The sequence below is a fragment of the Monodon monoceros genome, unplaced genomic scaffold (assembly GCF_005190385.1).
Source record: "Monodon monoceros isolate NGI ecotype Baffin Bay Population unplaced genomic scaffold, NGI_Narwhal_1 Super_Scaffold_3, whole genome shotgun sequence".
NCBI lineage: Eukaryota > Metazoa > Chordata > Mammalia > Artiodactyla > Monodontidae > Monodon > Monodon monoceros.
Genome location: NW_021703780.1, coordinates 71,049,430 through 71,067,236, shown reverse-complemented (window position 1 = coordinate 71,067,236; position 17,807 = coordinate 71,049,430). Strand labels below are relative to the sequence as shown.

Below are 17,807 nucleotides of genomic sequence, written 5' to 3'. Positions count from 1 at the left end.
TTTTTTTGTGTGTATCTGTTATACGTTTTTGGTTTGTGGTTACCAGGAAGTTCCTATATAACAACAAATAGGTGTCTATTTTAAGTTGATTTCTTAAGTTTGAACACCTTACATTTTTACTAACCCTCCAAGTGTTTTATGCTTTTGATATCATATTTTACATCTTTTAATTTTTGCCATAACTACTTTGTAGATATAGATGATTTTTACTACTTTTGTCTTTTAACATTCCTACTAGATTTATAAGTGGTTGATCCAGTATTTTTACTCTATGTTTGCCTTTACCAGTGAGATTTTTCCTTTCATATTTTTAAATTTCTAGTTTTGGCCTTTTCCTTTTCCTTTAAGAAGTCCCTTTAACACTTCTTGTAACGTCTGTTTGGTGGTGATAAACTCTTTTTGCTTGTCTGTAAAACTCTTTATCTCTCCTTTATAGATAAAGATAAATCTGAAAGATAACCTTGCCAGGTAAATTATTCTTGGTTGTAGTTTTTTTCCTTTCATCATTTTGAATATATTGTTCCACTTCCTTCTGGCCTGCAAAGTTCCTGCTGAAAAGTCTGCTCATAGTCTTATGGGAGTTCCCTTATACAGTACATAACTAATTGCTTTTCTCTTGCTGCTTTTCAGGTTCTCTCTTTATCTTTAATTTTTGTCATTTTAATTATAATGTGTCTCAGTGGGTACCTGTTTAGGTTCATCTTGTTTGGGATTCTCTGTGCTTCCTAGAGCAGGATGTTTGTTTCCTTCTCTAGGTTAGGGAAGTTTTCAGCTAATGTTTCCTCAGATAAGTTCTCTGCTCCTTTCTCTCAATTTTCCCCTTCTGGAACCCCTATAACATGAAAGTGAGTACACTTGATATTGTCTCAGAAGTCTCTTAAACTATCCTCATTTTTTAAAATTCATTTTTCTTTTTTTCTGTTCAGCTTGGATTATGTCTAACACTCTGTCCTCCAGATCACTGATCTGTTCTTCTATATTATTCTATCTGCTGTAGATTCCTTCTAGTGTATTTTTCATTTCAGTTAATGTATTATTTAGCTCTGATTTGTTCTTCTTTATGTTTTCTAACTCTTAGTTAAAATTCTGTGTTCATCCATTCTTCTGAGTTCAGTGAGCATCTTTATGATTATTACCTTGAACTCTTTATTGAGTAGATTGCTTATTTGCATTTAATTTAGTTCTTTTTCTGAGGTTTTGTCTTGTTCCTTTGTTTGGAACATACTCCTCTTGCCTCCTCATTTTACCTGATTCCCTATGTTTATTTCTATATATTGGATAGGACTGTTATGTCTCTTGATCTTGGAGAAGTGACATTATATAGGAGACATCCTATGAGCTCAGCAGCACACTCCCTCCTGGCTACTAGACCTTATGCTCCAGGGGTGTCCTCTATTCATGTTGCATGCTCCCTTCTGTTGTGGAAGAGCTAACTGTTGACGGCATATTGGTTGGTGGGGCTGGCCCTTGGCCTGTCTGGCTGTGATGCTCTGACTCATGCAGTTGTTGTGGGTGCCCTGGTGGGCAGGGCAGTCTCCTGGTGAGGCTGACTGTGTAGCTAGGCAATGCACCCTCTTCGGGACCACAGGTAGGTGGGGTAGGATCCCTGTGCATTTGACTATGTGGCCTGGTGGTGCAGAATTGCTGTGGGCCCTCAGGTGCACAGGGCAAGCCCCCGGCACTAATAGGCTAGAGGGAGGATTTCTAAATGGTGCTTGCCAGTGCTGGAGTCAGTCCAATAGAACAAGATCCCAAAAATGGCTGCCACCAACATCTGCATCCCCAGGGGGAGTCCCAGAGGCCTCCTGCCTCTCTGGTAGGCTCTCCAAGATCAGCAAGTGGGTCTGACACAGGTGACTTTCAAACTACTGTCTTTTTGCTGGGACTTGGACCATGTAAGATTTTGCCTGTGCCCTTTAAGAGTGGAATCTTTTTCCTATAGCCCTCCATCTCTCCTGAATGGAATCCCCACTGGTTTTCAAAGCCAGACATTCTGGGGGCTTGTCTTCCCAGTGCAAGACCTCCAGGATGGGGAGGCTAACGTGGGTCTCAGACCCCTTGCTCCTCGGAGAGGACCTCTGCAGTGATGATGTCCTTTTCATTTGTGTGTCACCAACCTTAGAGTTTGGCTCCTGACAAGATTGCATCTCCACTCCCCTACCCATCTTATTGTCACTCCTTCTTTATATCTGTCATTGTGGAAAATCTTTTCTGCTACTCTTCAGATCATTCTCATAGATAGTTGCTCTATAAAGTAGTTATAATTTTGTGCTGTGCTCATAGGAGGAGGTGAATTCAGGGTCTTGCGATTCTGGCATCTTGATCCCCCTCCTCCCCCCATATCTTTTATTTATTTATATTATCTCAGTGGCTGAGACACTCAATACAGTGTTGATTAGAAGTATTAATAATGGGTATGCTTATCTTGTTCCTAATTTTAAAGGAAGTGTTCTAATGTCAGTATCAAAAGTGATGAACTGGGCTTCCCTGGTGGCACAGTGGTTGAGAGTCCGCCTGCCGATGCAGGGGACATGGGTTCATGCTGCGGTCCAGGAGGATCCCGCGTGCCGTGGAGTGACTGGGTCCGTGAGCCATGGCCGCTGAGCCTTCATGTCCGGAGCCTGTGCTCCGCAACGGGAGAGGTCACAACAGTGAGAGGCCCACTTACCGCAAAAAAAAAAAAAAAAGTGATGAACTAAGTGTTTTTGCTGGATATTTAATTTTTATTTCCAAACAGTTACATTTTGGCATTTTGTTTCAGGCTTTTTGCCATTTATGTTTTGTGTGTGAGTTTATAACTATATATTATATTATGTTGTGTTGTACTATATTTTTCTCCATATAATATATAGAATAAACTTAACTTTGTATTTCCATAATAATAATATGACAGTTTTAATTACTGTAGTTTTATCATATACTTTAATATCTTATAGAACATTTATATCCCCCCTTTTTCTTACTCTTATAGTTTTCCTGGCTATTTCTACATGTTTGTTTGTGCAGATGAACTTTAGAATAATTTTATTACTTTTTCTCCCCTTCCAAATCTAATTGGGATTTTGATTGTACTCATTAAGTATATTACCTAATTTCAAGTGTATGTGTATGGAATTCAAATGAGTGACTCATTATTGTTTCTATTTTCACCATTAGGAATACATCCCTACTGTCTCCATCCTATGCAATCCAGGAATGAGAACACGTCACTGGAAGCAGTTATCAGAAATTGTAGGCTATGACTTAACTCCAGACTCTGGAACTACAATGAGGAAAGTTTTAAAATTAAACCTTACACCATACTTGGAAAAATTTGAAGTTATAAGTGCGGGTGCAAGCAAGGTAAATATGAAGATCAACTGAAATACTTTATTTGATGAGTTTGTTAATCAAATAATCATAGTTTTTGTTGTGGTTGAATGTATAGTACTGGCTAGCAGTGGGAGGAGATGGGGTAAAGTGGTAGAAGACCACTCTTATTTTTCCCCACAAAGTGTCTGCTTCTCTATGATTTCCTTGTCCCGAATCCAGAGTAGAAATGGTTCCTTTGACCTCTTGTTAATTCTGCCACATTCTGATATGCATGGATGATATGCTAGTCTTGATATATAATTGCTCCATTAAGAATGGAAATAGATGCATGTGTGTGTGGCATGTGATGTGTGTGTATTCTAGCAGAGTAAGTAAGGCTGTCTAGTGTTCTCAAAATACACTGAAAACGTCTTCAGACTATAGACTGCAGAAAAGCCACTTTAGGGAAAATCCATCAGGTCTTTCATTCTGCTGTCTATTTTAGTACTGATAGCAGTAGTTTTCAGAGCAAGTGAATTTTTAAAAACTACATTGTCATTTTCCATAGGAATTTTTTAATTGTTTAAAAACTTTTCTAACTTACAGACAATTGCAGATTACCTTACAAAAATTGCTGTGTAATGCACTAAATTCTTTCTTCTTTTTCTCATTTAGGAATTTTCATTAGAGAAATCCATGCATACAATGATGGGAACTTGGGATGATATTGCTTTTCATATAAGTCTATATCGTGATACCGGAGTCTGTATTCTTTCTTCAGTAGATGAGATTCAGGCTCTCCTTGATGATCAAATTATAAAAACGCAGACAATGAGAGGCTCACCTTTCATCAAACCATTTGAAAAGGAGATCAAGGTATGTTAAATATGATAGTCAACTCCTAGTCATTTATAAAAACTGCAATCTTATTACATATATGCTCTTGTGAAAATAAGTCAGTTTGTTGGATAGCTTTGGTGAAATATAGAAACAGATAACTTAAAATTAATGTGAAAATATATAGAACAGATGAGCCATTAACTCTAATGATTTTTAAAAGAACAAATGATATTTTTATTAAGAAAAATCTTCTCCAGTGACAGTGATAGATTTGGAAGGAAAACGGTATTATTTAATCTAACTGTAGACAGCCTAGACCCTGTTTCATGCTATATTCTTTTTTTATTCCACTTTACTGAGTATTTTATTGACATAATCTTTGACCGAGAAACATAAAGTTTTCAAAATGTCTTTTCTTATAGGCAGAAAATCAATCTGGTTATTTTAATAAATATAATTGTGCAAAATGGTTGGCTGAGCAGTTAAAGAATATCTGCTGTCATTATTTAGTGGATGTGGGGCAGGAAAATGGTGTTGAACATGGAGGAGAAAAGAAGAAATAAATTTTCAACACTGGTGGTGCTATAAGGAAATGGTATTAAAGTGAAAGAACCAATATAATAATTTTGAGTTTATGCAGGAGTGTTATGTTATAAAACAAAATAGACTTTGGACATTTCTTATTTTTTTTTATAGAATTCAATAGCAGATAAGACAAAACATGAATTTTACACTCTGAATTAAAAGAAATATTTTCTTCAAAGGGCAATGAATAAATTCTCATTTAAAGATTGTTTCAAGTTGATGCTAATCTTCTTTTTTTTTAACATCTTTATTGGAGTATAATTGCTTTACAATGGTGTGTTAGTTTCTGCTTTTTAACAAAGTGAATCAGCTATACATATACATATATCCCCATATCTCCTCCCTCTTGCGTCTCCCTCCCACTCTCCCTATTCCATCCCTCTAGGTGGACACAAAGCACAAAACTCCCTGTGCTATGTGGCTGTTTCCCACTAGCTACCTGTTTTACATTTGGTAGTGTATATATATATGTCCATGCCACTCTCTCACTTCATACCATCTTACCCTTCCCCCTCCCCATGTTCTCAAGTCCATTCTCTACGTCTGTGTCTTTATACCTGTCCTGCCCCTGGGTTCTTCAGAATCATTTTTTCTTTTCTTTTTTTTTTAGATTCCATATATATGTGTTAGCATACGGTATTTGTTTTTCTCTTTCTGACTTACTTCACTCTGTATGACAGTCTCTAGGTCCATCCACCTCACTACAAATAACTCAATTTCGTTTCTTTTTATGGCTGAGTAATATTCCATTGTATATATATGCCATATCTTCTTTACGCATTCATCTGTCAGTGGACACTGAGGTTGCTTCCATGTCCTGGCTATTGTAAATAGAGCTGCAGTGAACATTGTGGTACATGACTCTTTTTGAATTGTGGTTTTCTCAGGGTATATGCCCAGTAGTGGGATTGCTGGGTCGTATGGTAGTTCTACTTTTAGTTTTTTAAGGAACCTCCATACTGTTCTCCACAGTGGCTGTATCAATTTACATTCCTACCAACAGTTCATGCTGTATTCTCATAAATTGTAGTGAAGTTCTATATACTATACTTTATATTTGGGAACAAATAACTTGAGGGTCTTTTAGAATAATTAATGAAATATTGTCCACTTGACAAAAACAAATGATATTTGAGACTGTAAGATTATTTAATGTCCTTATAGTTGATGTGGTTAAGTACACAAAGCAAGTAAATTATAATAACTAATAGTTTTATAGGTAGTATCAAAATTCAAACTGGAGACTATATAAAATGGTGAAAAGATCAACAGCAAATGGATTTTTCCCCTGATATTTATTGACTTCTAAATGTGTGCCAGATAGTACTCTAGGGGTTTTACATTTATTAGCCCATTTAATCCCCATAGCTGACCCTCAAGGTAGGCACTGTTATTATCAGTAGTCATAGTTAAGGGAACCAAGGCATAGAGGGATAGGTAAGTTACCCAAGTTCATGCAGCTAATAAACGACAAACCTGGAATTCAAAAAAGGCAGTTTGGTTTTAATTTAAGTATAAATAGTGTATTTATAGAACACCTTGGCTTTCAATATTTGGAGAAGACAAAGAGTTGTGTTCTTCCAAAAAGACATGAAGCTGCACATTTTCCCTTGAATCAGGCTGACCTACCCTTTCCTGGTAAGAAGTTATGCTTTTGCAGATATTTCTTGTTTAACAAAGGAGAATTTACAAGACAAGTTTGAAACCTCTCTTAGAGCTTTTAAAACAAAAATATGAGGCCAATCTCTTGATATATAGGACCTTAGGCCATATATTTAAGAAACAAAGAGATTATATGAATGATCTTTGGCTAATGAAATACCTTATGGATTCTAGGAGATGTGACAATAAGGAAGATTTTTCCCCCAAATGCATTGATGTACAGCACGGTTTCTCAACCTGGTTCTAATGACATTTGAGGCTAGATAATTCTTTGTTGTGGGGGCTGTCCTGTATATTGTAGGAAGTTTAGCAGTGTCCATGGCCTCTACCCACTAGATATTAGTAGAAATCTCACCCCACCAGTTGTGACAAATGAAAATGCCTCCAGACATTGTCAAATGTCCTTTGGGGTGGGGGCAAAATAGCCCCTAGGTTGATAGCTACAACCCTAGGTTGTAGAGCAGGATGTATTCCTGTATGCTTTTTGGACATGGGACAGTTCACCTAGAGATTAGGAAATTGGTCTAAATAACTACAGTCATTTGCAATTGTGAGTTCCAATGATTTAGGAAAATTTCAGACCTCCTAGAGTTTTTCAAAGCCCATGTGAGACACTATAAGTGACTTTGAGCTGTTTTGCATTGATTCAAAAATAACAATAAATTTAAAATACATATTCCTTGCTATAAGTTATGGGTTTTCTTTAATAACTGGAACTTAGAATACTATGCTTTTCATTAAGGCCTGGGAGGACCGTTTGATTCGAATACAAGAAACAACTGATGAATGGTTAAAAGTACAAGCTCATTGGCTGTACTTGGAGCCCATTTTTTGTTCTGAGGATATCATGCAACAGATGCCAGAAGAAGGGCGTCAGTTTCAGACAGTAGACAGATATTGGAGAGATATCATGAAGTTTTGTACAAAAGATCCAAAGGTGAAGTGTTTGTTTTCTCTGTTTCAAATAAAGGGGAATCTTTATTTTTGGCTATTACAGAAAGCATCTGGCTTTTTTTCCAAGTACAAAAATAAAACCTGCTCATTGTATACAAACGGGAAAGCTCAGAAAAATATAAGAAAGCATAGATAATTTTACTTTTCAATTCATAAGATACACTACTCATAACTCTTCAATATGTGTAGTGGAGCTGCTTCAAACATTCATTTAACTCACTTGGCTTCTACTATGTATACTCAGTGATCCCTCTTATAAAAATAAATAGTAAAATAAAATAAAATGAAGAAAGCAAGAGGGTGGGAGAGAGAGACAGAGAGAGAATGAATACAAACGAATGAGTTGCATGTGATTCACCTGAGTTTCTACTCAATGACTCTATATGCTTGGGGGTGATGGGAAAAAAGAGCAATTCTCTCAGTTGGTTTCACTTGCTGTGTGTCTCTCCTAGTGAGTATAGCACCTTGTTGAGTGTGATTTTAATGTTGAAAGACAGACCATGTATTTTTCATATGCATAGTATACAAAGTTCATAGATATATATATCCACTTTTTAATCTGGTACTCAACTTAAGAAATAACGATTTGTTTCAATGCTGGATGAAAAAGTAGCTGTGCTGGGGACTTCCCTGGCAGCACAGTGGTTAAGAATCTGCCTGCCTATGCAGGGGACACGGGTTGGATCCCTGGTCCAGGAAGATCCCATATGCTGTGAAGTAGTTAAGCCCGTGCACCACAACTACTGAGCCTGCACTCTAGAGCCTGCGAGCCACAACTACTGAAGCCCACGCGCCTAGAGACTGAGTTCCACAACAAGAGGATCTCCCGCTCACCACCCATGCACAGCAATGAAGACCCAATGCAGCCAAAACTAAAAGAAGAAAAAAAAAAGAAAATCTAGCTGTGCTGAACTGTTGAGGGTCAATAGTACTGAAATTTATGAGTTTCAAGGATTTCCCTTACATGTTGACTTTAGAACCTTTGTAAGACATTATTTCTTATGGAACAGAAGTCAGCAGTTTTTTCCTGCAAAGGGCCACATGGTAAATATTTTAGGCTTTGTGAGGCATACAGTGCTTTTTGTAACTATTCAATTCTGCTGTTGTTGTAGTAAGAAAGCAGCCAAAGACAATATGTAACTGAATGGATGTGTCTGTGCTACATCAAAACTGTTATGGACAACTGACATTTTCAGGTACCATGAAATGTTATTCTTCTTTTAATTTTTGAACCTTTTAAAAGTGTAAAAATAATTCTTAGCTTGATGGCCATGTAAAAACTGGCAGCACACAGAAGCAAGAAGAGCTACAATCCTGCAGCCTGTGGAACAAAAACCACATTCACAGAAAGAGAGACAAGATGAAAAGGCAGAAGGGCTATGTAACAGATGAAGGAACAAGATAAAACCCCAGAAAAACAACTAAATGAAGTGGAGATAGGCAATCTTCCAGAAAAAGAATTCAGAATAATGATAGTGAAGATGATCCAGGACCTCGGAAAAAGAATGGAGGCAAAGATCGAGAAGATGCAAGAAATGTTTAACAAAGATCTAGAAGAATTAAAGAACAAAGAAACAGAGATGAACAATACAATAACTGAAATGAAAAATACACTAGAAGGAATCAATAACAGAATAACTGAGGCAGAAGAACAGATAAGTGACCTGGAAGACAGAATGGTGGAATTCACTGCTGCAGAACAGAATAAAGAAAAAAGAATGAAAAGCAATGAAGACAGCCTAAGAGACCTCTGGGACAACATTAAATGCAACAACATTCACATTGTAGGGGTCCCAGAGGGAGAAGAGAGAAAGGACCCCAGAAAATATTTCAAGAGATTATAGTCGAAAACTTCCCTAACATGGGAAAGGAAATAGCCACCCAAAACCAGGAAGCACAGAGAGTCCCATACAGGATAAACCTAAGGAGAAACACACTGAGACACATAGTAATCAAATTGGCAAAAAATAAAGACAAAGAAAAATTATTGAAAGCAGCAAGGGAAAAATGACAAATAACATACAAGGGAACGCCCGTAAGGTTAACAGCTGATTTCTCAGCAGAAACTCTACAAGCCAGAAGAGAGTGGCATGATATTCTTAAAGTGATGAAAAGGAAGAACCTACAACCAAGATTACTGTACCCAGCAAGGATCTCGTTCATATTCGATGGAGAAATCAATAGCTTTACAGACAAGCAAAAGCTAAGAGAATTCAGCACCACCAAACCAGCTCTACAACAAATGCTAAAGGAACTTCTCTAAGTGGAAAACACAAGAGAAGCAAAGGACCTACAAAAACAAACCCAAAACAACTAAGAAAATGGTAATAGGAACATACATATCGATAATTACCTTAAGTGTGAATGGATTAAATGCTCCAACCAAAACACACAGCTTGCTGAATGGATAAAAAACAAGACCCATATATATACTGTCTACAAGAGACCCAATTCAGACCTAGGGACACATACAGACTGAAAGTAGGGATGGAAAAAGAAATTCATGCAAATGGAAATCAAAAGAAAGCTGGAGTAGCAATACTCATATCAGATAAAATAGACTTTAAAATAAAGAATGTTACAAGAGAGAAGGAAGGACACTACATAATGATCAAGGGATCAATCCAAGAAGAAGATATAACAATTATAAATATATATGCACCCAACATAGGAGCACCTCAATACATAGGGCAACTGCCTACAGCTCTAAAAGAGGAAATCAATAGTAACACAAAAATAGTGGGGGACTTTAATATCTCACTTAGACCAATGGACAGATCATCCAAACAGAAAATTAAAAAGGAAACACAAGCTTTAAATGACACAGTAGACCAGATAGATTGAATTGATATTTATAGGACATTCCATCCCCAAACAGCAGATTACACTTTCTTCTTAGTGCGAATGGAACATTCTCCAGGATAGATCACATCTTGGGTCACAAGTCAAGCCTCAGTAAATTTAAGAAAGTTGAAATCATATCAAGCATCTTTTCTGACCACAACGCTATGAGATTAGAAATCAATGACAGGGAAAAAATTGAAAAAAACACAGACACATGGAGGCTAAACAATATGTTACTAAATAACCAAGAGATCACTGAAGAAATCAAACAGGAAATCAAAAAATACCTAGTGGGCTTCCCTGGTGGCGCAGTGGTTGAGAGTCCGCCTGCTGATGCAGGGGACACAGGTTCATGCCCCAGTCTGGGAGGATCCCACTTGCTGCGGAACGGCTGGGCCCGTGAGCCATTGCCGCTGAGCCTGCGCGACCGGAGCTCCTCAACGGGAGAGACTGCAACGGTGAGAGACCCACATACCACAAAAAAAAACAAACCTAGAGACAAATGACAATGAAAACATGACGATCGAAAACCTATGGGATGCAGCAAAAGCAGTTCTAAGAGGGAAGTTTATAGCTATACAAGCCTACCTCAAGAAACAAGAAAAATTTCAAATAAGCAATCTAACCTTACACCTAAAGGGACAAGAGAAAGAAGACCAAACAAAAACCAAAGTTAGCAGAAGGAAAGAAATCATAAAGATCAGAGCAGAAATAAATGAAATAGAAACAAAGAAAATAATAGCAAATATCAATAAAACTAAAAGCTGGTTCTTTGAGAAGATAAACAAAATTGATAAACCAGTAGCCAGACTCATCAAGAAAAAGAGGGAGAGGAATCAAATCAATAAAATTAGAAATGAAAAAGGAGAAGTTACAACAGACACCACATAAGTACAAACCATCCTAAGAGACTACTACAAGCAACTCTATGCCGATAAAATGGACAACCTGGAAGAAATGGACAAATTCTTAGAAAGGTATAACCTTCCATGACTGAACCAGGAAGAAACAAAAATATGAACAGACCAATCACAATTAAAGAAATTGAAATTATGATTAAAAATCTTCCAACAAGGGCTTCCCTGGTGGCACAGTGGTTGACAGTCCACCTGCCAATGCAGTGTACACGGGTTGGTGCCCCTATCTGGGAAGATCCCACATGCTGCGGAGCGGCTGGGCCCGTGATTCATGGCCTCATGAGCCTGTGTGTCCGGAGCCTGTGCTCTGCAACAGGAGAGGCCACAACAGTGAGAGGCCCCTGTACCACAAGATAAAATAAAATAAAATAAAATCTTCCAACAAACAGAAGTCCAGGACCAGATGGCTTCACAGGTGAATTCTATCGAACATTTAGAGAAGAGCTAACACCCATCCTTTTCAAACTCTTCCAAAAAATTGCAGAGGAAGGAAAACACCCAAACTCATTCTATGAGGCCACCATCACCCTGATACCAAAACCAGACAAAAATACTACAAAAGAAGAAAATTACAGACCAATATCACTGATGAATATAGATGCAAAAATCCTCAACAAAATACTTGCAAACAGAATCCAACGACACATTAAAAGGCTCATACACCATGATCAAGTGGGTTTTATCCCAGAGATGCAAGGATTCTTCAATATAGGCAAATCAATCAATGTGACACACCATATTAACAAACTGAAGAATAAAAACCATATGATCATCTCAATAGATGCAGAAAAAGCTTTTGACAAAATTCAACACCCATTTATGATAAAAAGTCTCCAGAAAGTGGGCATAGAGGGAACCTATGTCAACAAAATAAAGGCCATACACGACAAACCTGCAGCAAACATCGCTCTCAATCGTGAAAAACTGAAAGTATTTCCTCTAAGATCAGGAACAAGACAAGGATATCCACTCTCACCACTATTATTCAACATAGTTTTGGAAGTCCTAGCCACAGCAATCAAAGAAGAAAAAAGAAATAAAGGGAATCCAAATTGGAAAAGAAGAAGTAAAACTGTCACTGTTTGCAGATGACATGATACTATACATAGAGAATCCTAAAGATGTCATCGGAAAACTACTAGAGCTAATCAATGAACCTGGTAAATTTGGAGGATACAAAATTAATGCACAGAAATCTCTTGCCTTCCTATACACTAACAACAAAAGATCAGAAAGAGAAATTAAGGAAACACTCCCATTTACCATTGCAACAAAAAGAATAAGATACCTAGGAATAAACCTACCTAGGGAGATAAAAGACCTGTATGCAGAAAACTATAAGACACTGATGAAAGAAATTAAAGATGATACCAACAGATGGAGAGATATTCTTGGATTGGAAGAATCAATATTTTGAAAATGACTATACTACCCTAAGCAATCTACAGATTCAATGCAATCAGTATCAAATTACCAATAGCATCTTTTACAGAACAAGAACAAAAAATCTTAAAATTTGTATGAAGACACAAAAGACCCCAAATAGCCAAAGCAGTCTTGAGGGAAAAAAACGGAGCTGGAGGAATCAGACTCCCTGACTTCAGACTATACAACAAAGCTACAGTAATCAAGACAATATGGTACTGGCACAAAAACAGAAATATAGAAAAATGGAACAGGATAGAAAGCCCAGAGATAAACCCACACACCTGTGGTCAACTAATCTATGACAAAGGAGGCAAGGATATACCATGGAGAAAAGACAGTCTCTTCAATAAGTGGTGCTGGGCAAACTGGACAGCTACATGTAAAACAATGAAATTAGAACACTCCCTAACACCATACACAAAAATAAACTCAAAATGGATTAGAGACCTAAATGTAAGACCGGGCACTATAAGACTCTTAGAGAAAAACATAGGAAGAACACTTTTTGACATAAATCACAGCAAGATCTTTTTTGATCCACCTCCTAGTGTAATGGAAATAAAAACAAAAATAAACACATGGGACCTAATGAAACTTCAAAGCTTTTGCACAGCAAAGGAAACCATAAACAAGATGAAAAGACAACCAACCCTCAGAATGGGAGAAAATATTTGCAAATGAATCAATGGACAAAGAATTCATCTTCAAAATATATAAACAGCTCATGCAGCTCAATATTAAAAAAAACAAACAACCCAATCCCAAACTGGGCAGAAAACCTAAATAAACATTTCTCCATAGAAGACATACAGATGGCCAAGAAGCACATGAAAAGCTGCTCAACATCACTAATTATTAGAGAAATGCAAATCAAAACTACAATGAAGTATCACCTCACACCAGTTAGAATGGGCATCATCAGAAAATCTACAAACAGCAAATGCTGGAGAGGGTGTGGAGAAAAGGGAACCCTCTTGCACTGTTGGTGGGAATGTAAATTGATATTGCCACTATGGAGAACAGTATGGAGGTTCCTTAAAAACTAAAAATAGAATTACCATATGACCCAGCAACCCCACTACTGGGCATATATCCTGAGAAAACCATAATTCAAAAAAACACATGCACCCCAATGTTCATTGCAGCACTATTCACAATAGCCACGACAGGGAAGCAACCTAAATGCCCATCGACAGACGAATGGATAGAGAAGATGTGGTACATATATACTGTGGAATATTACTCAGCCATAAAAAGGAACAGAACTGGGTGATTTGTAGAGACGTGGATGCATCTAGAGACTGTCATACAGAGTGAAGGAAGTCAGAAAGAGAAAAACAAATATCGTATATTTACGCATATATATGGAACCTAGAATATGGTAGAGATGAACCGGTTTGCAGAGCAGAAATTGAGACACAGATGTAGGGAACAAACGTATGGACACCAAGTGGGGAAAGTGGTGGGGGGGTGGGGGTGTGATGAACTGGGAGATTGGGATTGAATGTATACACTGATTTGTATTAAATGGATGAGTGGGGCTTCCCTGGTGGCGCAGTGGTTGAGAGTCCGCCTGCCGATGCAGGGGACACGGGTTCGTGCACCAGTCCGGGAGGATCCCACATGCCGCGCAGCGGCTGGGCCCGTGAGGCATGGCCGCTGAGCCTGTGCGTCCGGAGCCTGTGCTCCGCAACGGGAGAGGCCACAACCGTGAGAGGCCCGTGTACAGCAAAAAAAAAATAATAATAATAATAAATAAATAAAATGGATGACTGATAAGAAAACAATAAATAAACATTAAAAAAATAGTGGCAGCACAGTGTATACAGATATCAAAGCATCAAGTTATGTGTCTTAAATATATACAATTTTTATTTGTCAATTATACCTCATAAAAGCTGAAAAACAACAGCAACAAAAAAAGAAACTGGTAGCAGACTGGATTTAGCTCATGGGATGTAGTTTGCCAACTCATACCATAGATTGTTTATAGTTGACAGTTGTTAATGCAAAAATTAAATCACACACCAACCTAGCAGACTCTTTCCACATCATTGAAAACAATATAGGAGAAATGAAAATATGCATGACAATCATAATTTCTCATTTATAACTAGCATCTTTTGGTAAGAATATTTGTGATTTATTGAATTCTAATAGTTTTACATTATAAAAAAATTTCCTGACAATTTTCATAAACCTTTTGACACCTTAACATTTTTGACATATAAGTTAATGTTTAAGTCTTATCATCATATCTGATATATAAGTGCTGACCTGAACGAATTGGTCTCTTTTAGGTTCTTGCTGTTACTTCTTTAACAGGTTTACTGGAAAAACTGCAGAACTGCAATGAACTTTTGGAGAAAATTATGAAAGGCCTTAATGCATATCTTGAAAAAAAACGACTTTTCTTCCCTCGGTATGATGGATAATCAATTGTGCTATAATTAAAGCATTTTCTGATGTGTGATGAATTATAACTAAAACTTTTGTATTTGCATGTTTTTCCCTAGTTTTTTCTTCTTATCTAATGATGAAATGTTAGAGATTTTGTCAGAGACCAAAGATCCACTTAGAGTTCAGCCTCATTTAAAAAAATGCTTTGAGGGCATCACTAAATTGGAGTTCCTTCCCAATTTGGACATTAAAGCCATGTATAGCTCTGAAGGTGAGCGAGTGGAGCTGATTGCACTTATTTCCACATCTGCAGCGCGAGGTGCTGTGGAAAAATGGCTCATTCAAGTAGAAGATTTGATGCTCCGGAGTATTCATGATGTGATTGCTGCTGCCAGGCTGGTATGTTTCCTAGGACTTAATGTATATCCTATATTCTGTAAATGCTTTCTTTTAGGAGGCTTTGAATGGGTACCAGTAAATGAACACTTAAGGTCTTACTATTTTAAGGCTTTTATTATTTTCTTTACTCTTTGTTCCTAACATTATTATTAAAATAATAATAGTAGTAAGAATTGATAATAATATGTGATTAAGTGCTACAAAAGAAAAAAGGTGTTATGAGAAAGAATAATAAGGTGTATATAATTTAGAATGGGGGAGGTGGGTTGCTAGTGATAGGCTTTTAGAGAAAGTAAAATTGAAACTGAGACCCAAAGGTTAAGTAGTAACCAGATAAATAGCAAATGGGAGAGCACCTAAGTATCCTGTGTTAAGCCCCTGAGATAAGAAAGAACCTCAGACATGGGTGTTAAATGCATGATCTAGTTTACTTATTGCTATTTACACTCAAACAATTACTTAGAAACTCAAAATGAGATGAACCAACATTAACGGAGGATCTGTAATATTTAAGAGAAATATAACATGTAGGCACTACATGTACCTCACTTTTGCTAATTCAATTAACCTAATCTTGAATGATAAACTTCAGTATATTTCTTCCATTAGGATCACAAAGGAACAGTTGTGTAGCAAAAATGTCATTTAAAAAGGCTTTGCAGCCTTATATCCAGCAACTCACTTTATATGAGTGAGGAATCCTTTTCCTTCACCAAGAGCCCTATGAGAATCATCTTCTTGCAGTGACTATTCTGTTCAGCTTCAATGTTCCTGCAGATAAATCTTGACTTTTTCTCTCCTTTTTTCTATTTATGTTCCAAACAAACCAAAACACATAGGAAAGAATCAACATTGTCCATGAAAGTATTTCCTTAATCCATATAGAAATTTACCTTCTATGTACCTAGCAATGGCTCATCAATTCTTTGAAACTCAGCCTTCTTTGAAACTTAGGTTAATTTGTCATTTGCATTTATCTATAAATATTGCTAATAAAATGCATTTTAATAATAGATATTTGTATCCTTATGTTTAATATTCTTATATCTAAGGTGGTGTCATTGTATTAAAAATATAGTTTCCAGGGAACTCCCTGGCAGTCCAGTGGTTAGGACTCGACGCTTTCACTGCTGTGGCCCGGGTTCAGCCCTTGGTTGGGGAACTAAGATCCCGCAAGCTGTGCCGCATGGCCAATAACAAAAATATATATATATAAAGTTTCCTTCAGTATCGACTCTTCATACTTTGTTCTGCGGTTGTTTTTTTCAGTTTTTAATTTGGATCTGCTATTATCATTTACTTTTGAAACAAGTTATTTTTAAAAAGACTACCCCATCAATAAATCTATTTAAATGCATTTTGAACATAAAAATGTTAGAAGAAATGAAAGTATACTTTGAACTCAAAAGCATAGATTGTTCAGTTGTATATAAATGAACAAATATATTATTGTTTAAATTATATATGCTGGTCATACAAGTTTTTTTTTTTTAATTAATTAATTTATTTATTTTTGGCTGTGTTGGGTCTTCGTTTCTGTGCGAGAGCTTTCTCTAGTTGCGGCAAGCAGGGGCCACTCTTTATCGCGGTGCGCGGACCTCTCACTATCGCGGCCTCTCTTGTTGCGGAGCACACGCTCCAGACGCGCGGGCTCAGTAGTTGTGGCTCACGGGCCTAGTTGCTCTGCGGCATGTGAGATCTTCCCAGACCAGGGCTCGAACCCGTGTCCCCTGCATTGGCAGGCAGATTCTCAACCACTGCGCCACCAGGGAAGCCCCATACGAGTTTTTAGATAAGCTATGGATAAATAATATAAGGGTTCTAGCTACTAGGTCAGTTTTCTACTAGATGGCATAGTCTTCTTTTCAATTAAATATTGGTATCAATATATATAACCTATTAGACTGATTTATTTTGTACTTTAATAAACCCTCATATTTCATTATAATAGAAGTAATATGTATTCTATGTAGAAAATTGACAACTCCCCACAGCAAGGAAACCTAAAATTCCTATGGAAAATAATTTCCAGAAGAATCAATAGTCAAATCCTTCCAAAGATAACTGATTATTAACATATTTGTGCTCATCTTTCCATTCTTTTATAAATAAATATTTCAAAAATATGATTTGTAAAAAATTTTCAGGTCTTTTAAATAGTCATCTAAAATGTTTCATGACTACATTCTAGCCTACAAATGTACCAAATATTGCAATTCTTTATTGTTAAACATTAAGCTTTTTTCCCCTTTGTAAACTTTTAAACTTAGAAATGCATTTTAATTACTCAGGCTTATCCAGAATCTGCAAGAAGAGACTGGGTTCGAGAGTGGCCTGGCCAAGTTGTACTTTGTGTTTCTCAAATGTTCTGGACCTCTGAGACACAGGAAGTTATAAGTAGTGGGACAGAGGTAAATCATTACCTTAAATAACATTCTTTTTAAATAACTTTCTTTTCTACATGCTGTGTTCTTTTAGTTAGCTTAT

At 36.9% G+C, this 17,807-nt stretch overlaps 1 protein-coding gene across 29 annotated transcripts in view; it reads left to right on the top strand.

Moving 5' to 3' along the window:
* DNAH12 (dynein axonemal heavy chain 12) overlaps positions 1–17,807 on the top strand; it is a 232,905-nt gene that overhangs the window by 95,593 nt on the left and 119,505 nt on the right. For 27 of the 29 annotated variants that reach the window (XR_003796539.1, XR_003796540.1, XR_003796541.1 and 24 more), the window contains 6 exons: positions 3,157–3,342; positions 3,967–4,167; positions 7,121–7,315; positions 14,822–14,943; positions 15,038–15,320; positions 17,612–17,731. Coding sequence is in view for 23 of the 29 variants with exons in the window: in XM_029241697.1 (XP_029097530.1) it covers positions 3,157–3,342; positions 3,967–4,167; positions 7,121–7,315; positions 14,822–14,943; positions 15,038–15,320; positions 17,612–17,731 (1,107 nt within the window). In the remaining 6 variants the exon portion in view is untranslated. Of the gene's footprint in view, positions 1–3,156; positions 3,343–3,966; positions 4,168–7,120; positions 7,316–14,821; positions 14,944–15,037; positions 15,321–17,611; positions 17,732–17,807 lie in introns of those variants that run through there. The other 2 variants (XM_029241717.1, XM_029241706.1) reach the window with 2 other exon arrangements.